Below are 26,781 nucleotides of genomic sequence, written 5' to 3'. Positions count from 1 at the left end.
CCTGTGCAGTGCTATGGGCATAATTATGGGAACTCACAGGCTTCAGGTAGGCATAGGCTCAGGATGCAGAGAAAGTGCTATATATATAAGGGGCATGTGCCATGAAGGGACCCAGGCCACAGAGAGACAATGAGAAGAGGTGGGTCTAGGGAAGACATGGGCTCCAGAGGCCACAAAGACATCTGAACCACGGTGTTTACCATGGTCTTCAAACCAGACAACTTTGCCATGGCTGTCATTTTAGAGCCCTAGGGAGGCTAGGTGTTCAAGGTTAGACTGCTTCATACTACCAGGGACTAGGGCCTTCCAGTCCTAATCTGCCTTTGAGAGGGAGCTGGGTATAGAGAAAGGAGAGGGGATCTATATGCCAATAGATGCTTCTCTTCTAGTCCTTCTGGGCTTCTCATCAAGAAAAATTAGAAAAGGAACAAAAACCCCAACTTTGCCACTTTTGCCTGAGAGTCCAAGCACATTTTGGAGAACCAAAGTGCCTGCTGGGGCAATGGATAAAAGGTCATAGATAAAAGGGCAAAGACAACAGGGACCTATAGTACCAAGGTATGTCACCTTCTTACCCTTTTTTTGCTTACCTTGTCAACTTTGGTGGGCGCAAGCTCCATCCGGAGGAATCTGTACACAGTCACGGGAAGCAGGCAAAGGACCACAGTGAGAAGGATCGTCAGCCACACGTGAGGCTGGATCAGACTGTTCCGAGCTGTGCCTGCAACCCCCACCCCAACATATAGGAGAGCCTGGGCCAAAGTGCTTAGGAAGGGAGGGGAGAAGTTGAGGGAGGAGAATATACTGGTCATGGACAGTGACAATACTCTATGGGTAATATTAGTCCCCAAAAGGGAATGACATAAGATGGGTGGGACATAAGATGTAGACACTTCTGAGGTTTCCTTCAGACTGCAAATGAATCTCAGTGGAATTATCTGTATATGCATTACACCGCCCCCCCACCCCACTAATACCTATAGTTGCCTTTGTCTTGCCTGGCAAAACATAGTGCAAAAGAGAAGACAGGGAGACCTGAGGATTGGGAAACTTCTTCATTGAAGGGAGAAAGAACCTAGGGGTAGCAGCTATGAAAATAAAGGTGATAAAGAGGTCAGCAAAGGGTTTATGCTCTTGCAGAAGACTAGAATGAAAAAAACAAGTTAGTGAAAAGGAGAAAAATAGAAACTAAGATCAGGAATTTACATTTTGTTGAGCATCAGGGATGATTTAGGTCTTAAGACTTAGAAGCTTAATACTTTTTAATCTGTCCTCATTGATGGAAACGGGGTAAGCTGAATGTGTTGTATAAATGAGGGATAATTCATGAGTGGTTGGGGTGCTCTGTTGTGATCCTTAACAATGTTAAGATAACCAGAGGAAGGCTTTCATCATGGGTAGACCTCTGTGCAGGGTTTTTGGGCAGACATACAAGAGATGCAGGATAAAAAAGCTTTACTGGGTTGTGATCTGCACCTTCAGATTTGAGGATCCACACCAATGAAACCACAAATACTGTGGAATACCTTTCTTCATGTCTGCTATTTTTATCCCTCCATATCATCTTTAGAAAACTTCCAAGTATGCTTGCTTCAAGGAGAGGAAGGGAATGTGTGACACTGCATTCCTTTCTACAAGGGGATTCAGAGGACAAAAAAACTGATCAGAAGCAACAGAAAGAATAAACCAGTCAGTTTCTAGGGTCTATTGAAGAAAGGAACAACAGCTGGCTAAGGATTCAGAACTATTTTGAGGGGGGTTATAATTGAATGAGACCCTATAGCCCAGTGGGGTGAAGTCAACTTTAAGTCTCTCTCTCTTGTCCCATGAAATCCCCTTTTTTTGACCTGAGGCCTGATCCAAGCCCCATCCTAAACTCTACCCAGGCTCACCCATGAATCGGAAGGTGTGAGGGAAGAGCAGACCCAGGCCATCACTATAAAGGAGGAACATGAGGCTGAAGTATAAAATCAGGCTGCCCCAAATGAAGAATTGGTTCACAGTTGTCCAGTAGGCTGTCTCCAGGCCCACCTGAAAATCATCCACCTAAGGGTCAGCCCCTTTCCTTCCCTTGCTGTAGGCCAGCCCCCTGCCACATCAACCTCCCCACAGCTGGCACCCTTATTCCTCCCTTCCTCCTTTCCACCTCCACCACCATACCTGCACAGTCGCCACCACGAGCAAAGAGGTCTGCACTATTAGGGCAAAAGACTGGTAGTCAGAGATGTCCTTCCCACTGCTTTGCACTGAGTTATAAGTAGACCCATAGGGAACGAAGAACAACACCAAGGAGCTGTAGATGCCATATATTATACACTTCACAAATTCTTTCTTGTTGAAGTAGAGGTTGTATTGGCCTGGTTCATATAGCTCAGGGAAACGGAGGCTCCACAAATCATTCACATCCTGAAAGCATGGAGTTGGAGCCATGAAGGTAAGAAACTGCTTTCTAAAGATCTTTTCCAAGCCCTAAACATTTTTCCTGCTCTTTTTCAAGGGCTGAAGAGAGGTTCTTCTTCCCCTCTCAACCAAGGTATATTCCCACCTTCAGGAATACTACCACCTAGGATCTACATTCTCAGGACTAGACACTTCCCTAGGTGGAAGACTCCTTCAAATCATGATACTAGGGATTATTCCAAAAGGAAGCAAGAACAAGATAAAAGTCCTCTTAAGTCCCTCCTACCCTCAGGTTATACCAAAGTTAGAGTAGAGAAGCAATAGAGATGGAATACTCTCAGGTTCAAATGTCATTTGTTTTTCATTCATCTATATAGATGAATGCAATGTGGTTTTAGTAGCTGGAGAGCCTCCTGTCCAGGATTCTGAAACTCTGGGTTCTCATCTAAAGTCTCTAATCACTAGTGAGAGATCTTGGACAGTTTCCATATCTCTACAATAAGGATAATCATTCCTTTTTTTCTTCCCTATCTCAGAGGGTTGTTAGGCAAATAAAATAAAGGAACATATGTGAAACCACTTGGACAAAACAAAAAAGGATAGTCCCAAAGGCCTGGCTCCTATGTACTCCAGTGCCTTAGATGTAATAGGATGAGGCTCTTCTGGAAACACCTCTGAGTCAGTGTTGTCTTGTAAATTGGAGACTGTTGGATGAAAGTCTCAGCCCTGCTAAATCTTGAATAATGAAGAGAGCTAATGGAGGCTAAGACTGATGTAGGATCATAGGATTTGGAGTTGCCCAAGTGAGAAAATTCTGGCCTAGCTATGGCTCCAGGTCCCCTTCAGTCTTTCTTCAGTCCCTGTTTATACACTGTCTTCAACTTTGCAGAATATTTTCTTCACAACAGGTAGGAATTCTAGATATCAGTATTTCTATCTCATAGATGAGGAAACAGAAGCTCTCAGGAGGTGAGGTGATTTCCCCAGTGTCACATGGCTAGTAAGTACAGAAGCAGAATTCAAACTGAGGACTCTGATGATTCCAGTTCTAGTACTCTTTTCCTCACACCAGGTTGTGACTTTTACAGAGGCTCTGGTTCTGCCCCTGTGGCCCAGGTTGGGGCATGGGGTGGGGCAGGGGGTACTATTTCTGAAGCAGATTTTTCCACTAGAATTTCTAGACTTTTAGGAATTCTAGAGGGGAATTCTAGACCAATGTAGAAAATGTGACTTTCCATTACTCCTAACAAGTACAAATTCCTCAAGACTATTTTTAAAGGTCTCCCACTCAACTGCCCCATTCCATCTCATCTTTATACTCCTCACGTGATTCTCTCCAGTCAAACTCTAGTCTTCTTCTGGGGAGTAGGACAATTACAGGCAGAAGGACCGAGTTAGTAGAAGCCTAGCATAATTTTCACTTCTCCTCATCAGTAATCCATATTCTTCCCCTTTGAAATCTCTTCTTTCAGGAATTCTTTTCTAGTTAACCTCACTTGTCTTCTACACTGCAATTTCTCAGTACTTATGAACTCAGTTACACTATCCCGTAATTTCCATGTTTCCTTCTAATTTCATACTGTACTTTAAGGCAACCTAGATTTGCATAACAGATACATCTGGGTAGTGATTTTTACTTTATAGAAGAATTTTTCATTTTACAAAAAGATTCACTATCAGATCTTCCCACCTCCCCTACCACATTAAAATAAATCTTTTTTAGAAAAATTCATTTTACACAACCATTTAGAAGCTCACTCCCAATTACTATGGACCTTGCTCAATTTCACTCAGCTGAAAAGCCATCCCTTCCCCCTTGTTTGTTCTAGCTCTAGGAGGGGAGGAAACCTGTCACTGCCTGGAGATTGTGCCTGGGTCTTACCTGGTCAAAAAGGGTCATGGCCAGGACAGGGAGAGATGTGTAGACCAAGTTGTAGAAAGCTATAAACCACTCATCATAGATCGTCTGTAGAGACACCAAAGAGAGAAATCAGATTAATTTCTCTTTCCATATCTCATATGGTGTTCACCTTTCCCTATGAGCCTGGGGCAGTCCCTTCATTAGGGATATTGGTGAGTAGGGACTGGCAATATTGGCCACACCTTTGGCATAGCCTTGCGTTTCCTAGATCTTGACTAGGCAGAAAGCCAATTTTTGATCTAGGTTCTTCCCTTCCCCCCAGCTTTCCAGACACTATGATTCTTTCTAAAATGAGGGCTTTATCCCAATGCCTTGATGAAGATAAAAGGTAGGCAGACTTTCAGTTTCCTCAAAAACTGCTTAAAGACTACATATAGCTTTTCATATATGTTCAAGATTTTATCTGGGAATAAAAGAATACTGATTATGATGCTTATCAGAGCAAGGTAGACAGGCTTTTGAAGATCTTTGGCAGTCTAGACTTAGGCCCTCCTTCCCTCCCTCCCCATATAACTCTTCTTTTTCCAGTGCTCTAAAATTCAATATAACCCATGTAAGGTTACTCTTTCTTCCTGGACTATATCTAAATCTTATCTAGTTTTATCTTTGGAAGGAGTAGAGGAAGTAGCCACCAGAAGTGATAAGTCTGACTTCTAAGCCTCTCTTAAGGCCATTCCTGACCTATCAAAGTCAGCAGGTCTTCTCCAATGACATTCTTAAAGTTTCTGTGGTAGTAATGAAAATGTGGGAATACCATATTATAATTTAGCTTTTTCAGGACATGGAGCTTCACACTGGAATCCAGGGCTAGGCAAAACATTGCACTGCATGGCCTAAGGCACCCTCCTGACCTAGTCATCCCCCTGAGCTCAGCTTGCATTATCCCAGAACCTTCATAGGGGTTCTTCTAGATTCTGGGAATCTCTAGACTGAGAAATATTTCAGTTACAAATGAAGAGAAGTTGATTCTAGTAAGGACGGGTAATTGGCTTAGGGGAGAGGAAGGGGATATCATAGCAATGATACTGATGACCAAACTGGGGGTCAAGCCCAAAGAGACTTTGCCAACATCTGCCTGAAGGCATGCCTAGAAGTACTGTGACAGTGGTGCCTGACCTACCTGTGCAGAGAAGCCGGAGAAGAAGCCATACCAGAAATGCACCAGGGTGAAGGCAAAGTTCTTGTAGAAGAAATAGCGGAGGAATTTGCACATTCGTATATAGGACCACCGACCATGCACCAAGAGCAGGCGCTGCAGAAAGCGGAACTGGGCAAAGGAGAAGTCACTGGCAAGAACGGCTTGCATCCCCTCCTGGCCACTGATGCCTACCCCAATGTGGGCAGCTGCAATGAGATCCAGGCAGTTCTTCACTTACCAAATCTATTTTCAGGACTATTAGCTGGTTAAGGATGGAAAAGAGTACTAAAAGCAAAATGTGGCCCTCACTTAAACCCACCTAACATCTTTAGCTTACCTGCTGATGGGATGCTGGATAGAATGCTGGAGGTGGCAGTCAGGAAAACTAAGATTTTACTCTCCTGCTAAGCAAAGTCTATTTAATAAGCTATAAATTCATGCAAATTATTTTCTTTATTTTTTTATGCTGATTTCTTTCCCCAGGGGAAAGGAACTTTTAAGTTCTTCTATATATTTGTAGGTGTTTTCTTCCAATTAATCACAAGCACTGAAATAAGTTTCTGGGGAAGCTTTCTTTTCTCCTTTCTAATAGGAATTAGTTGGCTTTTCTACTTGTTTCTACTCTATATTGTTTTATCAGTTAAAAGACACAGAATTGATTCTGCCATTTGCTTGCTAAAAACTTCCTATTGCTTCTAGAATAAAATACAAATCCTTAATCTAGTCTTTAAGACCTCCCATAACTTGCTCTAAACTCTCTTTCCAGGATTATTCTGTAAGTGCCCTCAGTTTTTACTGCTGTTTCTCATACTTGGCATCCCATTTCCATGCATTCACAGACACCATCCCCAAGGCCAAGAAGGCTCTTTGTCTCTGTCTCTTCTTTCTCCTGCCCCCATTACAACTTTCAGATTCCTTTTCTGTTCAGTGCTAAGCTTGGATGCCACTACTTCCTATGTCACTATTACTGATATGAAGGAAGAGCAACCTGACTCCCCAGACCCACTTGCCTTTGAGCATACTGACGTCGTTGGCTCCATCACCAATGGCTAGTGTCACCACCCGCTTGTATTTCTTCACTAGTTCTACCACTTGGGCCTTCTGCAGAGGCGTCACACGACAACAGATCACCGATTTACACATACAAGCTGTTCTTAGCAGTTCCACCTCCATGTTCTTCTCTAGAGCATGAGCCTGTGGTCCCAAATATGCACATTTACTCATCAGGCTACTCAGTAACCCTCTGGCCCCCACCATTTTTTGTGTCCCCCACAGGAAGGCCTTCAACATAAGGGTTATTAAACATTTAGTGTGATAACCCATGCTCCAATATGCCTTTGAATAGTGAATAAGCCTCAAGACCAAGTCTGTATTCCCTCATTTCTGATCTAATTCACAGAAAAAATATATTACAGAATCTTATTAAGGGGGAAACCAATGGGCTGGCTCTCAGGTACAGATACTTACTGGACCTGGAGAAATAGATTGTACCTAAAGCTCCCAGGACATGAAGACCACAGTAGATGTAGAACTTCAGATGGAAAGAAGTTTATTCTCAGCAATTCTCTAAGGAAGGATATTCTTAGAAAAAGGGAGCTACTCTAAGATTTCTCAATTACCTCTGCTTTGAGATATTACTTGGGAAGAAGAAGGGTGTATGTATGGCAGTAGTTCCTAAATGAGCTCCCTGAATGAAAAGGAAAGATTCACAGCTTCCCATTGCCCACCAGACTGTGGCCACTGATGACTAGGCCGTAGCTACCAATGGCCACTTCTTCAGGCATGATGAGGCTCTTCTTTTTTGCGTGGGCGAAGAGGGCAGTTACAGGGTCTGTCTCCAGTAAAGAGCCAGGTTTCATCTTATTTCTTGCTGACCTGAAAGTAAAGAATGGTTGATCAAAACAGCTCTCTGTCCATATATCCTCCCTGGGATGGAAATGGTTCCTTCAAGATCCTAGGATCTAAAGCAAACCTTAACCCCATGCTTGTTCACCAGTATCTACTTTCCAAGCCTTTCCTTTGTACTACTCCCCATAATGATCCAACATTCCTCTTATGTTCTTCAGAGGACTATTTTTTTTCCTCCCATGCTGTCTCCTAATACTTCATCTCCTTTCAAATGTTCAAACTTCCCCAACCTTTGCAGGAAGTCCTCCTAATCCCTGATATTACCTCTTTTTCCTCAGTACTCAGGTTACCCCAGAGGTCACCATATCTGTTTTTTTCTTTCACATTCCTCTCAACAGCCTATCCCTCTTCTTCACTTTTTTATCCTCTTTCTGCTAACAAGTTCTTCTCAGCTTAGCCTTTCCCAGGTTCTACACTGGAGTAAAGCCTCACAGAAGGGAAAGACATTTGCTAAATTGACCCCAGGACTCAGCCATAGAAGGTAATAGTTGAGGTTGCCCCCTTGTTAGTACCTGAGTTCCTGCAGGACCATGCTACTGTCCTTGGTATTTATAATGAACACATCATCCATATCATCGCTTAGCATATTGCAAGCATAGGCAATATTCACTGCAGTCTCTGTAGAGAAAAGGATTTGTAATGAATGAATAAGGAATGGTATTTGGAAAAGCCATTCCACCCTTTTTAGTGATCAAGCCAAGTCTACACCTGACCAATTATTCCCTCCAGAGCTGAGACCTCCTTCACTCATTATTCCCTGGCCTTTAGACAATAACATCTTTAGATGATCCCAAGTGTGACCAAAGGGCTGAATCAGCTTACCTCTTACAAACAGGCAATTGTTATTCATCAATACATTCCTATCAGGTGAAGCCTTCCCTGACTGCCTAAGCATACACTGATTTATAAAATCCTCTAATAGTATTTAGAATATATCTTCCAGCCCAGCATTTCAATAAGATTAGACACCAATCATTTAGGTTAACAAGAGACTAAGTGAAGTGGGACAGTATGTGAGATTCTTGTTCTAGGGAGCATACTTTCTTTCTCTACATTTATTTAAGGGGCCAAATCCAACAGGAAACAATTCATCATTATTATTCAGTCATTTCAGTTGTGTCTGACTCTTTGTGCTCCATTTGGGATTTCTTTGGCAAAGATAATAAAGTGTTTTGCTTTCCTTCAGCAGCTCATTTTACAGATGAAGAAACTGAGGCAAACAGGGTTAAGTGCCTTGAGGCACACAGATACTAAGTGGCTAAAGCCAGATTTGAACTCAGGAAGATCCCAGACCTGGCATTCTACACAGTGTGCCACCTCATGGCTCAGGAAACAAAATCCAATAAAGTGCTAGATTATATGATACAGACAGTAAGTGTTTTAGAAATCCAAGAGACAGTGGGTCTCTGTGAAGTGGAACAGTTGATTTCATGGAGGAAACAGGAGTTAGAGTTGGACCTTAAAGCATTTTAAGCAAAACACATGTAGGATAACACATGTCAATGCATAGTGAGTCCAAAACTGGGCAGACAGTGGCAAAGAATATGTTTTGAAGATTGTGAGAGATGGAATATGTCAAGGGTCCTAAAATCTAGAAAGGAAATGTAGTTTATTTTGCCTACCATCATTATGGTGACTAGCAAGCTGGCTTTGGAGTCAGGAAGATTTGGATTCAAAATCCTTTCTCTGACAAATATTAGTCTTCCCTGTTATCCTTTAAGACTGTTATGCCACAGTTCTCTTTTATTGTCCTGACTCAGTTTCCCTAATTATCCTGACCCAGTCCTGACTCAGTCTCTCTATGTGTTCTGCCTCAGTTTATAATTGTCCTGAAAAACCTCCCCTCCTTCTTTATCAGAATATTTGATAAGGATAAAAGATCTTATGTTTTAGAATATCAGAATGCCTCTCCCTATTTTGAGCTATCAGAATATCAGATACTGTATTATCAAGATGCTTCTCTCCATCTCCAGAGGCTCACCCCACCTTGTCTGAGTCCCATTCCTGCTCTCAGCACCCTGACTCCGCCCCTGCCTCGATGTACCCCGAGTCTGAGCCATGTGTACATAGGTCATTGAAAACCCTCATTGTTGGCTGGGATTCTTGAAGACTATAGTCTCATTCAGCCCTGGGACCAAACCATGGATCCATTTAGTCCTAGTAAATCTCTCTCATTTAATAAATTGTTAAATACTCTCTAATCTCTGTCTTGCTTAGTTCCTCCAACATTACATTTTGGAGGCCCCAGCGAGATGTTAGAAAATGAGCAGGATTAGAGCTAAGAGACTTTCCAACCTCTGCCTTGGGCCTCAGGGTGGCTGCAGATCTGAATTCTTGGCCTGGAGAGGCTGGCCCCTGGATTTTTTTCCCAGAGCCTCTGGGAAAGAAAACAATTTCCAGCCACAACTGTGCCTGAAGCCCAATGGTGGACACCATTTTGGCCACGAGAGTAAGTCTGTTTGTCTTAGGACCTGTTCTGTTCTGTCTGTATGCTAGCATCTGGATTCCCAGAATAATGAAATTCTGACGGGCATAAATTCTGAGAGTGGTGTCCACTGGATTCAGGGGACACTACCTGGTATCTAAGACACGTGGTTCTGTATGCCAGTTGGCACAACTCTGGGCACTCCAGAGTATAAATCTGGGTGTCTTTTTTTAAAGACATCATCCGGCTAAAAACTCTCTGTTAAATGTTTTTGACTGCATAGTCATGTCTGTGTGTTCTGTGTGGCTTGTTTTTCTGTGTCACTTGTTTATGACTTGTTTGGTTCAGAGCTCTCCTAAATTAAGAAATTTGGGAATTAGGTACTTTGATGTTGCAATTGTACTTAATGTAAAAGAACAAAAAGGCAGATGGTTTTTCCTTGAAGCAGGTTTTCAGAGCCTGCAAAAGTAAATAAAACCTTATCTGATTGAAACTCTGGTTAGAGAAACATCTGATTCAGAATTTTAGGATGATTTTAAAATTGTAGGAAATAATTTTGCTATTACATTTGCATGCCAGATTTGTTCTGAGTATTCTTTTGGGCTGTTTTAAATTGTGGGAAATAATTTTACTGGCTAGATTTAGTTATCTTTGAATATAAGATCTTAAGAACTTGTTGGAGTGAAGTTCTGTTAACTTACCTGAAAGGAATCACGTGCCTCTAATTAGGTAAAGAAAGGTCTGACTTTCCTAAAGGCTCCAACTCTGGCCAAAGTTGGGGCTTAGAAAAAGTCCATTGGGAATAATGGCCACGTGGGGCAGAGAGAAATTTATTATTTGAAATATGCTATGAAAAAATGGTTTTATATTATTGGGAATTTAAAGCTGTATTTGATTGGATTTTAAGTTAAAATACAGGTTATTAAAACAAAATGCCAATAGCTTACCTTGGGAAGTCGTGTTTCTAAGAGTTCTAGGTTGCCTGCCTTGGTCTAAGTGCATAATTTGCTCAGAAATCTGTCTCCTAGTAGCAGTTCCTGTTCTATCAGAGGGGACAGGTGGAGCTACTCCAGGCTCCAGTTTTTCCCTTTTAGAGTCCATAACAGACCTGGGGTGCCCCTCTTAGGGTGGGCAGCAGGACTATCTTGAGCACTGCTACTCCCTGTACAAGCAGAAGCTGAGTTAAATGCACAAATGACCACAGATCTAACTCACAGTGAACTGTCCATCTCAAACAATATTCTTTGGCTGAGATGCTCTCCAACTGCGGAGGACTTGCTATTTCTGCAGCAGAGAGACCTGTGTGTCTCCCTAAATGAGGAATGCTGTTTGATGCTAATAATTCTGGGATTATCAGGGAGAGACTTGCCCTTGCCCTAAGTCTTTGCATTTTTCTAGTTTTAGTTTGGTTTGTTTGCTTTACATAGGGTTGGTATGGTGCTAAGACCTCTGGAGGAAGGTAATTCAATAATTTGAATATTCAGGAGATAGTGTGGAATGTTATGCCACAGTTCTCTTTTATTGTCCTAACTCAGTTTCCCTAATTATCCTGACCCAGTCCTGCCTCAGTTTCCCTAAGTGTTCTGCCTCAGTTTATAATTGTCCTGCAATTGTCCTCCCTCCCTATTTATTAACCCTGTCAGAGTCCCATTCCCGCTCTTAGCACCCTGACTCCGCCCCTGCGTCTGAGCCACGTGTGTGTATATGTCTGAGAACTCACATTGTTTGCTGGATTTTTGGAGATGATGGTCTCATTCACCCCTGGGACCAAACCATTTGGTCCCAGTAAATCTCTCTCTTTTATTATAAATTATTAAATACTCTCTAATCTCTATCTTGATAAATTGTTCAATTAAATCCATAGAGGGATTGTTCTACAGCATTCTATATGCCAATGAAATCACAAATTCACATTAAAAAAAAACAACTCCACACGAAGGTGTTAAAACACACAGGGTACAACTGACATGAGGAAGTGTGGAGCCCAACCCTGCCTTATTTTTATTGTTATTCTAGAGAGAATGGCATTCCTGATAAGATTGTGGGAAGACCAGGCATTGCTAAGTTGAAAAAACTATAAGGAAATGAATTTCAGTTAGAAAGTACATAGTATCCAAACAGAACAATGAAAAGGCATCATCCATTTGTTGTCATTGATAAACTTAACATTTTGTCTTTTTTTATCTTTAAATTAAATGTATCTTTTGTTACATCTTAAGTTTTGAATCCTCCCTCACTCCCTACCCACCTCATACCATCTCTCTCCTTCCCTCTTCCTCTCTCCTTTTTCTTTCTTTCTTTCTTTCTTTCTTTCTTTCTTTCTTTCTTTCTTTCTTTCTTTCTTTCTTTCTTTCTTTCTTTCTTTCTTTCTTTCTTTCTTTCTTTCTTTCTTTCTTTCTTTCTTTCTTTCTTTCTTTCTTTCTTTCTTTCTCTCTCTCTCTCTCTCTCTCTCTCTCTCTCTCACACACACACACACACACACACACATGCAATATAAAACATATATACATATATAAAATTATACTACACATACTCCTATTTATCATTTCTTTCTTTGGAGATCCACTGCAATTGTTTGAGTATTTATAATATTCAGAATAACTTAGTCACTCATTCTTTTTCTTTGAATAATATTACTTGTTACTGTATACAACATGCTCTTGGTTCTGCTCATTTGACTCTTCATTATTTCATGTAAGTCTTTCTAGTTTTTTTCCAAAATCAGTCAGGTTATCATTTTTATATAACACAGTAGTATTCCATCACAATCATATATCATAACTTTTTTTAGCCATTTCCCCTCAGTTTCCACTTCTTTGCCACCACAAAGAGAGCTGCTATAAATATTTTAGAATACATGTGTTTTTCCCCTTGGACACCTTGGGAAACAGACCTAACAGTGGTATTGATGGTTCAAAGGATATATACCTTTTTATACATTTTACCTTTTTCAGAATATTCTAAAAATGCCACTGGGCTCCTAAGCTTCCCTGACTCTTCTAATACTATATACATTCACCTTTCTCTTAATTTTGTTCCTCATTCTCCCACCTAATTTTGTGCCATGCTCATTTGATTTCGTTTCCTTAAGATTATTTTTAAAAATGCCCTGCCTTGATCAGCAAGGTGAAATTGCTCCTTCATGACATGAAGACTATGTCTCTCTGAATATTGCACAGTATCAGAGAATTAGAAAGTTGGAAGGGACAATAATGGTCTTCATTTCTGATTAAGTGAGGGAGGCAGTTATAGGATCTGTCCTGGCAACCTAGCCAAAACCATCCTTGATGGGAACCCTTCCTACAACATACCTAATGAGTGGTCATCCAGCACGTGCATGAAAATATTCGAGATAGGATCACTTCATTCTGCCTGGAAGCTGTGCTCCTTTTAATGCAGTCCAAGACTACGTTAGCTTTTTTGGCTGTCATCTCACATACTACTGACTATTGAACTTTCAGCCCACTAAGACTCCGAGATCTTTTTTTTTTTTTTTTTGAGAACTGCTACCTCTCCCATCATGTATCTGTGAAACTGATGTTTTTGTATTTAAGTGCAAAATTTTACACTTATTTCTACTGAATTAAATATTTTTATATTCAGCCTAATGGTATAGCTTGTCAAGATTCTTTGGGTTCCTGACTGACATCCAGTGTGTTAGCTCTCCTTACCAGATTTGTGTCACCTGCAAATCTGATGAGCACATCAAATATGCATTACGAAGCCACTAATAAAAATCCTAAATATCACAGACCCAAGTTCAGATCCCTAGGGTACTCTACTGGAAAATCTCTTCTTAAGTTGATATTGAACCATTTAATTAATTAATTAATTACTCTTTGATTTTAATTATCCAACTAAGTTCTGAATCTATTTCATCTTCTCCACAACAACAGCATGAAGTACTTTATTAAAAAAATTTTTGCTAAAATCTAGGTAAACTATCCATGACATGCTATTTATCTACTACATTAGTAATAATGTGAAAAAAATCAATTCTGGATTTTAAAAATACTATCTAGATATTCACTAATCATCTCTCTTTAGTGATACATTCTATAATCTTTTAACAGTCAAAATTAAGTGCAGTGGTTTAAAGTCTGAAGGCACTGATATTTTTTCTTTTATGAAAATTGAAATATTTGACCTCCTAAATCTTGTGATACTGTTCCTGTTTTCCTTGTTTCATATATTACTGATAATAATTCAGTATTATTCATATATGGCAATTCTCTCAGTGGGAACTGAGTGAACCACAGTCTGCATCTTGTCACTCAATCCTGGATCAAGTTTAGTATCTTTTGTATTTAGTTATGGGTCTAGTCCAATTTCTGTCTTGCAAGAAAACTTTATTGAATTGATTGAACTTATCCTGCATGGCTAAGAAGCTGATCTCTTGCTTTAATTAAAGACTTAGGTTATACTGACAAGAAACCTAGTCAGATCCAAACAAATATTGATACTAGGACATTTCAAGCAACCTATATTTCTTATCTGAAAATTGGTCCATTCTTGTCAATCAATGACTATTTCCTTCTTCCTTTGACTGTTTAGACACTTGAGGGGGAATAGGACACTTTTTTTTTCTGATTTCAGGGAATTTCACCAACTTGCTCTTTTCCTCCCAAACTTTCCTCAGATTAAAAATAAGATTACCTAATTTGTATCCTTGCTTATGTTTTGATCATTGTTTTCTTTTGATGCATAATAATCTATTTTTTTTACAGTATTTGGAGTCCAGTGCCAAGCTAAGGAAAGCCTGATTCCAATTTGTTATGCAAATAACATGCATTGCTTAATAAGCTGATATGCTCAGAAGCTCAAGCTTTGTTTCCTCATTTATTTTAGATTTCACCCATCACACCCATAATTGGATATAATTCATCTGAACCACATAACTTGAATTCATCAAAGGTTAGCTAAGTGCTCTTTCATTATTTCCCTATTTATTGTGTACATCATTTTTATTTCGACTGAAAATATTAGAAAATATTTTCTCTAGATTTCTCTTAACCTTTTCCAAATGTTTCCCTTTAGAGAAGTGGGCACAATAAAAGCTAAGGCTTTCCTTTAAAATGGATTAAAGGTGATCACTTCTCTAAAGAGCCTATAACCAACCCAAGGGAAATAAATGCTCTACTCTTTTATTTAGAAAAGCCTGCCATATTGATCACTGAGAGGAGATATTAACAATCTTATAGAAGAGTGGTCCAGATAGGAATTAAGTAGTAGCCATTGTTCTGGAATGATTACCCCAAATTGTATTGTATCACATTTTGTCTTTTTCTTGTTTGAGATTCATATAAATGTTATTTCAAATATATAAATGTTATTTCAAGTCATCTTGGGATAGACATGTATGAGGGCATGAGGGGCGGGGAAGAGTGATACAGGAACAATGCCAGTTTGTTAATTTCTCTGAGTTGAGAATGGCTTAGATTTATAATTAAGTTAAATTGAATAAAAAATTCTTTCTGGTAGACTTGTACTTAAAACATAAGAGTACAGCATTTTTTTTTTGACACTTATCTTGGGTATTAGCTCCCTGTTAGTTTTTTTTGTTCAGTCTTTTCCAGTGTAAAGATCATCCTCCTTTGCAAAGAAAATAGAAACAAAATAAAAATTGAGCAGCATTATCTTCTCTCTCTTGCCAGTTCATAAAGGCCTCATAGCCTTTCTCTGACCTTACTTTTTCTCCCAACATATAGCAAAACAAAAATCCAACCTTTTGTTGTCATTAGCTCTTACCAGGTTTCTGAGCTAAAATAGTCCTGATATTTTTATAAGACTGTGCATAGTCTTCTATTTCTACTCTTTTCTCTGGCCTTGATCCCATCTTCTATATATTTATTTTGAAAATCTAAGTAGTTTATGAATTCCTTATACATCCACATTGGTATCTTTGGACAAATTCCATGTTTCCTGGTTACCAGAATGGTCTTCCATCTCTGTCTTCAGAATTTCATCCTTGAGCACTTCCCATCCTCCCAGCCTGATTTCCTTTGAAGCCCTTTTGTCCATAAATTCCTATCTTCCCTCTAAACCCTTTGAATTGTGTCTTCTCTTTCAATTATAACTAATAAAGAACAATGACTTTACTGAACCAGAAATGTAGAGTGGAGTCTATTTTTTTCAATAGGTAAGTTCTGCTTTGGGAAGAGTAAACCATTATTCTTAAAAATCAGTTAAGACAGCCTCATAACTTATCAGTGTTAATAATCCAAAAACTATATGATCCACAAAAAGTATGTGATGAGGATTGTGATCAGACTAGTGATAATGGGAATGGAAAGGAATGGCACAGATGTTAGACATTTTAGAGGAAAAACTGATAGGACTTGGTAAGTGAATTGGGGAGGATTAAAGAGAGGGAGGAGTCAAAGATAACAGATTTTTAAGACTGGATGATTATAAGAAGGGAAATGGAAAAGAAAAAGGAGGTAGCTATAAAGGATGCCAAATTGGGAAAGAGATAGGATGTGTTGATAAAGATAATAATTTGATCTTGCACATTTTGGCTTTGAGGTGAGAGTAAAACATTGGGTTGAAGCTCTTTACCAGACAGGTAAAAATGCAAGACCTCTGTTCTGAGACCACAATTTCATTTTCTATTTCATGGGTATAAAGCTTGTCTCCTAAATCAGACTGAGCCTTATTTTTCACCTTGTCAGGGGGTAGTGGAGTTTGCACCTGAAGTACATCTCTCTACCCTGATCATCCTGGTTTAAATTGTATTCTAAGAATTGTCCAATTGTGCAAAATTCAGATCAGTAACCTACATGTACAGTAAGGAAGGAGTGATTTGAAGGTGAATTGGAGTTTTGAGGATTGGAGAGGGATGGGAAGGGGAAGAAATGCTGCTAGTCTGAAGGCTGTCTTTACCTTGTTTGTCTCCAGTTAAAACCCACAAGTTAATATTTGCTTTGAGCAGAATGGCTATTGTCTCAGGCACTCCATCTTGTAACTTATCTTCAATTGCTGTGGCCCCTAAAAGCTGGAAATAAAAAAGCAGGTCTGAATTCATTCTAGGCTACTTTAGTCTTCTGTTTTGCTGAGATCAAATAAGAACTCTCTTACACCAACTCCCATGGAGCAATCTGTTTAAAAGTTTTAAACTAGTTTGTCTCCATCCTTTCTCTCTACCCTGGTCAACTTAGTTTAAATTGGATTTTGAGGATTGTCTAGTTGTGCCTACATGTACCACTTCTCAAAAACTTGCTTAATAATAATAGCTAGCATTTATATAGTATATATTATATGCTAGGCATTGTGCTAAGTATTTTAAAATATTAATTTATTTGATTTTTGTGTTTCTTTCTTTTTTTGGTAGTATAAGTTCTTTATCTATTAGCACACTCCAACAAGGAACAGTAAATATTCTTCCATTTATTTAAATCATTCTTGAAAAAAATAAATTTAGTTTATTTTTATGTTTCGAATATGCCTTGATAGATGGATTCCCAGTTATTTTGTACATTTTATATTTGTTCTAAATGATATCTAGCCTTTTTTCTACTTAATAGTATTTTATTTTTCCTCCAATTACATATAAAATAGTTTTCAACATTCCTCTTTGTAACATTTTGCGTTCCAAATTTTTGCTTTTCAACAATACCATGTTTATGCCTATTTCTCAGAATGATTTGCTTAACACATACCATCTGCTTCTTTATATAAAATGTGTCTTCTTAAACATCTATTTCTCAAAACATCCATTTCAATACACATCCAGTTTTATTATACAAATTATGGTAGAGATAGAATGAGCACTAGACTTGCACTCAAAAGACTTGATTCAAGTCCTGATTCTGCTATTTACTAGTTTTTAACCTTCTCTTAGCCTGGAGATATTTGTACCACCTCACTCATTAAGTGATTATGAAAACCAAATGAAATAATGTATTCTATGTGCTATATAAATTATCCCCTATTATTATGTTTACGCCAAATATCCATCTTTCTCAGTCTATAAAAGCAATGTTCCCTGAGCTTTCTTTTCCAATGAGAATAAATAAGATCTATCTTCACCTAAATCAGTCCTTTTTCCTTTAGGCCATGCTAGTCTCAGTTTAAGTATTTGTTATTATATACTTATTTATTGTTTCATGAGATTTAAAGACATTTTTATGCTTCTCTCCAACTAGATATTGACATGGCCTATGTTTTCTAATGGCTATGTATCACCTGTTCAGGGCCTAGTATAAGTCTTGGATAAGCCTCCTAGGAGGCTTAATCAGAAGGGTTGAACAGATGATCCTTCTGGTATGGACTCAGAAGGGCAGGCAATGTATAATATAGACACATACTCCAAAAGAACTGATCCTGTAGAAAGATGTGTTACCTTTGGAATTTAATCTTTATCCTAAATATTCCTGTTTGATACTCATTTGCTTATATTCTAGTTAAAAGATAGCATGGATCTTTATGTCTTTTTATTGGTAGATTATATAAATTCCTACATCTCCTCCCATCTCTCCCTTAATTAGAAAAAGAACTGAGGCAGAGTAGTGGGAGAAGCCAGAATCACCTGATTTGACTTCAGATGTAATGGTTAGGAAACAGCCTAATAGGGAAAAGAAGTAAAGCTCAAAATTAAAGTGACTATGTTTTTAGATCACCTGAGAATTTCAATTATCTAGGAAATTCTGAATTCATTTAGATTTAGGGGATGGTACTTTTCTTATATTTTTCCAGAACTTTTTCTTGTAGTGGCTTTGTCAAGAAATCATATAATCAAGATATTAGAGCTAAAAGAGATCTTGGTGAATCAAGCCCTTAATTTTACAGATGAGAAAACTGAATGCATGAGACAACTAGGAGTTAAGGATGGTGAGTATACACTGAAGGATTTAGTCACTATCTTGGAACCAAACTATGTTCTCTTCAAAGGACTTTTTAAAAAAAAATTTATTAGTAAAGATTTATCATGTATCTATCACATAAGTGGTGACCCCTTCTCTTATTATTTTTCTATTCCTGTTACATGAACTAGAAAGGGTATAGCCATGGTCCTCTTGACCCATGAGCCCTTTTTCCCAGGAGAAGTCAAATTCTTTCTCCCTTGGACTAACCATCATGTCTTTTTCAATTTCTTCATAGACTAGTCCTAACTTTTCCTCCCGATCTTCCAGGGAAATGCTGGCTTCATAGTGTTTTCGGCTCCAGCTTTGGAATGTTTCTTCATCCAGTTCTCGGAAGGCCACAGCAAGGGTACGCAAGCCATCACCGGCAAATTCCTGGAAGACATATGTGTTCTCAGAGAAGGTCAGGACAGAACTAAGTCCTCTGTATAGGAATGATCAAGGGCCAGGATGTTCCACCAGCTAGAGGAAATAACGATTGCATGCTTGAAGAATAGAATCCTGTATTGGGCAGTCTGAGGATTTTAATCCTCCTCACCAACCTCTCAGGAAGATGTTATAGAAATAGAAATAAGTGGCTAACTGTTCAATTTCTAAGCAAAGGAAGAATTCAATAATGAATTGATAGAGGAGGGAAAGGCAGAGAATCTAGAAGAAATATGGTAGGGTATCTTTGGGAATTATAGGCAGTTAAGAGGGTAAAAAAGAAGTAGCTGGGTCCTTCAAGGAGAAAGTAAAGTAGTTATATGAGAGAAGATATTTATCAGAACTGGAGCTGCCTAAAAGGTTTGCCTGTCCCTTAATCATTTCCAACCTTTTCCCTGATGAGCCATATCATATTTGGATTCATGACAGGGTTATTGTGAGGAGGTACAGACTCAAGGAAATCAGTATTTTCTACCTTCCCAAAGGTAAAATCAGATTAAAGTAAACTCCAGAGGTAGCCTTGAAGGATAGTTAAGTCATAAATAGGCATCCTAAGGGAAAGTATAGAAAAGAGGGAGGAGGAATGATGCCTTGCTGATAGAGATATTATATGCATCCTCACTTATACACACATGAGAGACTCATGTCCTTGTTTAGCACTGAGAGAAGTACTAATACTTCCTTGTATCACTGACCAAAATGATGGAGTGTGTGTGTGTGTGTGTGTGTGTGTGTGTGTGTGTGTGTGTGTATCCAAAGCAAAAGTATACTAGGACAGCTTCTGTGAAAAGATAGGAAATTGATAGTAAAATTCCCTTTGAGGCTGAGTCCCTAACTTCTTGGTGGGAAGAAAACATAGCAACTCTGTCTAGGGCATACATACTTTCAGAAACTATTCTCTTTCTGTACTGTGGACATTTTCCTCACTCCACATTTTATCCCAGTGCTTCTGTTTTTCTCATACACATACATATATGTATGTATGTGTGTATATATATATGCATATGCACACACACATATATATATAAATATAAATATAAATATTCTATTCTTCTAATAGGTATAAACTCCTTGAGGACAGTGACCAGAGCTTATTCATCTTTCTACACCCCCACACTGTTTCTGTTATATTCTTCAAACAACACTTAAATATTTGCTGAATTGACCTGTGCTCACCTTTCTTTTCACAAAACTCAAAGCTGGAATAGCTCAGATTGTTTGTTTTCACTTCCATAATACAGAGAGAGATGTATGTATGGCTATGCAGACACAGAGACACATAGAAAAATAAACACAAACATACATAGAGCTGCAAAAATATACTTACATTCAGACACATGTTAACAAAGATATACATCATACTCACAGGCACACAAACATATATATATATATATATATATATATATATATATATATATACTTATATAACTATACATAAGTATATATATATGTGCATGGACATAGACTCACCCCAAAATACATATCTGCACAGATATGCATAGATTCTCTCACAGAGAAAATGTTACATTAGATACATCATGATCCATACAGGTATACTCACATCCAAGTGTTTCATGGTCACATCCTGAAGGAATGCGCAGGTTGAATGGAGCAATTCCCAGATGATGGTGTCAGCTCCCTTGCAGAACAAGATCACCTTACCTTCGGGTGTCTGCACTAAAAACAAGTAAAACAAGGGCCATCATGATCTGATTCTGGAGTGCAAAGGTAATACCCTTCTGGAAAGGAAGAGGGGGAAGGCTTCTGGCTGTAAGATCTAGTGCCAGACTCCCTGACACGGAGCTTGTGAGGTGGTGAGGAAGCTTTGGCCCCAGGTGGATACCTGAGGAGTACTGCCAACACAAGGGGAAAAGTGGATTTCTTAATGGTACCAAGGAATCTTGTCCTTCAAAAGACTCAAGAAAACATGGCAAATCTTAGTTCCAAGCCATCAATTCCAAAATCTAGAGTGATGTTTGAGTTTATTGAGTAGAAAGTAGAGAGTTACTCCTTAGCCCCCAGGAGATGTGCATTTCCAGCTTTTTTTCTCTGCTTTTTGAAAAGCCTGAAAAGATGGATTTAATGGATGTCTTGGCTCTGAGAATAACAGGGCTATTATTGTTATTTGGAATACCAAGGAGTGGGGCTTCTCTGAAGTATATGTGGGAGACAGGGGAACAAAGACAGACCCACAGAATATATATGATAAGAGGGACCAGGGCACCTACCAATCACAGACATCCGTTTTCGTATATTGTTGAAGTCCAGGATAGCTAGGAGTTTATAGATTTTTGTGACCCCCATTTCTATTACAGTGATTGTTTCAGATGTTCGAGAGTGAAACACAAAGCCAAAATTTCTGGCAGCAGTGACAAGAGCTTCTTCATCAGGAGACTGTGCCTGATATACGAGTTCTCCTAGAGAGAAAAAAGGAGAGAGCTAGAAACATTAAGGATGAGCACTAGAGGCATACTTAGGCTGAAGTAATGCTTTGCATGAGTTCTTAAGGAACACGTATAGTTTTGAAGAATGAGATGCACCTCAGTTATGAGTCTTTCTCACTCCCACATTCCTAATCTCTATCACCACCAAGAAATTGTCTGCTTGAGCCACTACTTTCCTAAGTATAGTGCAGCCTATTCACTCAAGTCATAGTAAGGACAGGCTGGATTAACAAAATGTGATCATAAAGCCATGTAACTGATCAGCAAATATTTCAGAATAGGATACAGAAGCAACTTGAATCCCAGATTATCTACCCACCAATGACATGACTATCCTAAGCTCTGATCCCTTCTTGTCTCAAACAAATACAAAAACTGATAAAGACTGATAAATGGACCTCTGGAATACACATAATTTTGATTTGATGTGTTGATAGCTGTTTTAGTCACAGGACAGAAAACATGATTCACAACTATATTAACTTATATTTATATAGAACTTTAAAATTTATAAAATGCTTTACTAATAGAGATAATGTGATGTTAGATACATCATGTAATCAATGTCTTTTTCACAGATAAAAAATTTGGGATTAAGAAAGATTTAATAATGTACCGATTGTTAATACATAGCTAGTAAAATCCAGAGGCAAGATTCAAATTCATATCTTCCAATTCTAAATTCAGTGCTTTTCCCATTATGCCATGTGAAAGACAGAATTGCCAAATGATGCAGGGGAAGAATCCCTTGAGTCAGTTAATTCTGCAATGACTTGCCCTTTGAATATGGACCTAGAATTACAAACTCTGAAATAACCACCAGCATGCTAAGAGTAGACTAACACAAACAAGCAAATGGTAGGGTCCCCATGCTGATTCTTATAGTTTATGCATGCTTTTCTGCTGTTCTAGATTGAAATTAATAGATCTTCCTCCACAGCCCTCAGTAGCAACAATGGTTCATCAATAGCATAGTCAAATTTTTGCAGGAAGGGCCAAGTTCAACAATAATTTGATAGGGAAGGAAAAGACATGGAATCTAAAGGAAACATGGAGACTCTGAAGGAGACTCTCTGAAAGAGACATCTTTGGTGGTTACTGGACAGCCAGAGGGTACAGTGAAGTAGATGGTACCAACTCAAAGAAGAAGGAGATGAGAATGTGAAACAGTTATATGAGAATAGGTGTTTCCCAGAGTAGAGTTTCCCAAAGATTTGCTTGCCCCTCAGTCATTTCTATCTTTATCTTTGATGAGAAGTCCTATGTTTTGACCCATGAAGACAGGCCTTATAAATACCCACAGGCTAGGTCCACTGAAGCAGCAAGCTGCCAGCCCTCTAGCTAGCTGGGTTGGGGGTAGCCTTGGTCCCAGCCACAGAAACTTTCATCTTCCAGATAGTATAGGGAGTCTGAATAGGGGAAAATTGAAGAAATCTCTGCTGATAATCACAGCTGTGCTGTGGAGAAGTGGCTCTAGGACAAGAAGGAACCAACACACACCTGGTGAGGGCAAAAGGAGTGGGAGGGTGCTGTTGGCTTTAGGGACTTTGGTTTTGTTTTCTAAGCCAGAGGAAAAAACTAAAGGAACACTAAATTTTAAAAAAAATGATCAGCCAAAAGAGAAAGAATTACAATCATGGAAAATACTATGGGAATAGGGAAGACTGGGGCTTATCTTCAGAGGAGGAGTTAAAAATGCCTTTCCTATCCCAAAGAGTAACATTAAATGGTTATCTGCCCTGAAAGAATTCATAGAATAGCTAAAAAAAAAAAAAAAAACCTTTAAAAATCAAATGAGAGAGATTTGGGAAAAACTTAGAGTTAATCCAAGAAAAACAAGAAGATTATGAAAGTTAACCAACAGAAAAGGAAATATAGAATTTTAAGAAGAAAATGACTTGTTGAAAATTAGAATTGGGCAAGGGGAAGCCTGTGAAATTATAAAAGATCAAGAAATAATAAAACAAAATAGAAAAATGCAAAAATAGAAAAGAATTTCATGAGAAAACTAGTCTGGAGAACAGGTCAAAAAGAGAAAACATGTTTTTTTCTTTCTCATTTTTTTCTCTTTTTATCTGATTTTTCCTGTGAAGCATGATAAATGTGGAAATATGTTTAGAAAAATTGCACGTTTAACCTACACTAAAGGGAAGGATTCTGGAAATATGGCAGAGTAGTTTGGTAAATTTTAAGCTCTCCATATCTCTCCTCACAAATAGAACAGATTTGCACCTCAAGGTGAACACAGACTGGTAAAAAAATCAAGAAGACTTAGGACAAAATACGAGTCCTCCAGGTATAATGGGAAGAAGATCTGAAGAAAGACCCTAGGTCAGGGATTAATCTGAGGGAAGTGCAAACACTTCAGGCTAACTGTAGAAACACCAGGTGAGGAGTCCTGGGGCCCTGGGGCTAGCTGGGTTAGACTGGAACCTCAGCAGGAAGCATAGAAATTTTCACCTTCCAGATTGTTTGTGGAGTTGGGGTCTGAGTTCAGGAAGACTGAGGGAACCTCGACTGATTAGAAATGCCAGGCCCATCACTGCTGCAGAGATGCAGTCCTGGGCAAAAAGGAACCAGCATACCCATGAGTGTGAAGGCACTGAGGCAGAGACACTGCTGGATGCAATCACTTGCTGGAGGGTGGAGCTCTTTGTTTGAGGTTCTAGATCAGAGGGGAGAGATAAAGTGAAGCTACAGGCACCATCCCACCCCCAAATTCACAATTAGAGTTCTTTACACTAATACTTTTCATCTAAAAAATAATGAATTGGTAAAAAAGAAAGAACCCCACCACAGAAACTTACTGTGGGAACAGGGAAGACCAGGATTCATCTTCAGAGAAGAAATAAAGTAAAAAAAGCTTCTACTCCAAAGAGTAATATGAAATTGCTTCCTGTCCAGAGAAAATGCTTAAAAGAACTCAATAAAGAATTTAAAAATAAAATGAGAGACACTGAAGAAAAACTAAAAAAAGAAAAACAAGATTGTGAAAAAAAGTTAACCAATTAGAAAAGGAGATACAAAGTCTCAAAGATGAAAGTGATTGGACAAGGAAAAACCAGTGGAGTTATGAGAGACCTAGAAATAACAAAAAAAGAATGAAAAAATAGAACAGAATGTGAAACATGTTATAAGAAAAACAACAGATCTGGAGAACAGATCAAGAAGAGAAAATATAAGAATAATTGGACTGCCTGAAAGTTGTGACCAAAAAAAAAAAAAAAAAAAAGAACCTTGATACAATAATGCAAGAAAATGTCCTGGAGTGATAGAACAGGAGAAGAAAGTAGAAATAGAAAAAATTCACCAATCACCACTTCAACGAGACACTTTATGGAAAACATATAGGAATATTATTGCCAAATTTCAAAACCCCCATCAAAGAGAAAATTTTGCAAGAAACAAGAAAAACCAATTCAGATACATTGAAGCTACAATTTGAATTGTATAGGATTTATTAACAGCCATAATAAAAGACTGCAGGTCCTGGAATCCTATCTACTGACAATCAAAAGAAGTAGGCCTACAGCTAAAAATATTATATCCAGTAACATTATCTAGAATATTGAATGAGAAAAAATGAACATTCAATAAACTTGCAGATTTCCAGGACTTTCTATCAACCAAACCCAAACTTAATAAAAAAATGAGGAGGAAGGGAAAAACATTTGGAACATATGGTTATACAAGGATGAATGTTGAAAACTATCTTTGCATGCATTTTGAAAAATAAAAAGTTATTTAAAAAAGAAGAGAAAACATAAAATAACTGGACTATCTGAAAGCTATGATTAAAAAAAAAAGAATCTTGACAAAATAATAGAAGTGAGGCAGAGCCAAGATGGCAGAGAGGACACATGCTTCATTCTAAGCTCCCCTTGTGTCCTCATTACTAATTACCAAATTCAGCCTCTGAAATAGTGCTTGACTGGTAAAATCCACAAAGACTGAGAGTACAACAAATTACCAGCTGAAGATAATCTGCAAGATCGCCAGAAAACGTTTGTCTTGAACATGGGAGCAGGCCAGCATAGGCAGGGAGGCAGAACATAGAGGCTAGCACACTGAGCAGAGGCAGGGGGAGGGGGGATGCACAGGGGGGATCTCCACAGATAGAGATTTTGCAGGGAGGACTCTACCACACATTGGCTGCTCTGCTTTGGTCGCAAAGCAGTAGATCAGCAGAGAAGTTACACAAATGACAAAGGTAGAGTGTACCCCAAAACTCCAGAGCTTAACAAGAACTGGCTACACCTACCCAGCACTGGAAGTGACTCAGCACAGACCACAGCATAGCTGTGCAGCTGGATTCTGCAGCGTGGGGCTTTTGCCCAGGGCAGTAACACTTTTGCACAGCAGGGGGGCTCTGCCTGGGGCAGCCACAAATCTGCAAGGGGGGGAAGGGAGGGGGATTCTGCCCACAGCAGCCACAATTCTGCATGGGGTGGGGGTTCTGCCCAGGGCAGCCTTCTGCACAGCAGAGGTGGAGGGGGTTCTGCCTGGAACTGCCATAGCACAGCTACTCTTCCCATGGCAGTGACACTTCCTTTGCAGACTCTTCCCAGGGCATTTCCACAACTTTGCAGCCCATTTGCAGGACAGCGACTATCCATCTATCCTTGTTCTGTAGAGGAAGCTGGTAACCTCCTTTCCATGAAGGCAGACCCTAAGGGCTTTTTAAAAAATGAGTAAAAAAGCCGAGGGAACTCTAACCATTGATAGTTTCTATACAGAAAGAGAGAAGGTTTCCAACCCCAAGGAGAATAGCAGACAGTCTTCAGACAAAACCCCAAAGGGGATGTAACCTGGTTCCTATTACACAAGGCTTTTGTAGAAGAAATTATAAAAGATCTTAAAAGAGAGCTAGAAGAAAAATGGGGAAAGGAAAGAGAAGCTCTGCAAGAGAGTAAGGAAAAGGCATATAATTCACTAAAAGAAAAATTTGATAAAGTAGAAAAAGAAAATAACTTCCTGAAATGTGAACTGGAAAAGATAAATAACTCCCAGGAAAACAGAATTTGTGAATTAGAAAAGATAAAGAACTCCCAGGAAAGTAGGATTTGTGAATTGGAAAAGATAAAGAACTCCCAGGAAAATAGGAATTGTGAATTGGAAAAAGAAAATAACTCAGTAAAATGGAAAAAAATTACATAGAACAAAACAAAAACTCAATTGGACATATATAAAAAGAAGTAAAAAAAGCTAATGAAGAAAATAACTCATTGAAAATCAGAACTGAACAAACAGAAATGAAT

General features: G+C 38.8%; 1 protein-coding gene across 2 annotated transcripts in view; it reads right to left on the bottom strand.

Annotated features, from left to right (window-relative positions):
- The window catches only part of LOC141550070 (phospholipid-transporting ATPase FetA-like), a 131,326-nt gene that overhangs the window by 1,656 nt on the left and 102,889 nt on the right, over positions 1-26,781 (bottom strand). For both annotated transcript variants that reach the window (XM_074280286.1, XM_074280287.1), the window contains 12 exons: positions 21,308-21,496; positions 20,641-20,756; positions 18,864-19,028; positions 16,675-16,786; positions 7,880-7,985; positions 7,187-7,334; positions 6,470-6,653; positions 5,442-5,665; positions 4,283-4,366; positions 2,161-2,406; positions 1,893-2,031; positions 591-721 (listed from right to left, as the gene is read on the bottom strand). In XM_074280286.1, coding sequence (XP_074136387.1) covers positions 591-721; positions 1,893-2,031; positions 2,161-2,406; positions 4,283-4,366; positions 5,442-5,665; positions 6,470-6,653; positions 7,187-7,334; positions 7,880-7,985; positions 16,675-16,786; positions 18,864-19,028; positions 20,641-20,756; positions 21,308-21,496 — 1,844 coding nt within the window. The remainder of the gene's footprint in view (positions 1-590; positions 722-1,892; positions 2,032-2,160; positions 2,407-4,282; positions 4,367-5,441; positions 5,666-6,469; positions 6,654-7,186; positions 7,335-7,879; positions 7,986-16,674; positions 16,787-18,863; positions 19,029-20,640; positions 20,757-21,307; positions 21,497-26,781) is intronic.

The sequence above is a fragment of the Sminthopsis crassicaudata genome, chromosome 1 (assembly GCF_048593235.1).
Source record: "Sminthopsis crassicaudata isolate SCR6 chromosome 1, ASM4859323v1, whole genome shotgun sequence".
Lineage (NCBI taxonomy): Eukaryota > Metazoa > Chordata > Mammalia > Dasyuromorphia > Dasyuridae > Sminthopsis > Sminthopsis crassicaudata.
The sequence above is the reverse complement of the archived record's forward strand: the minus strand, read 5'-3'. Positions and strand labels throughout refer to the sequence as shown.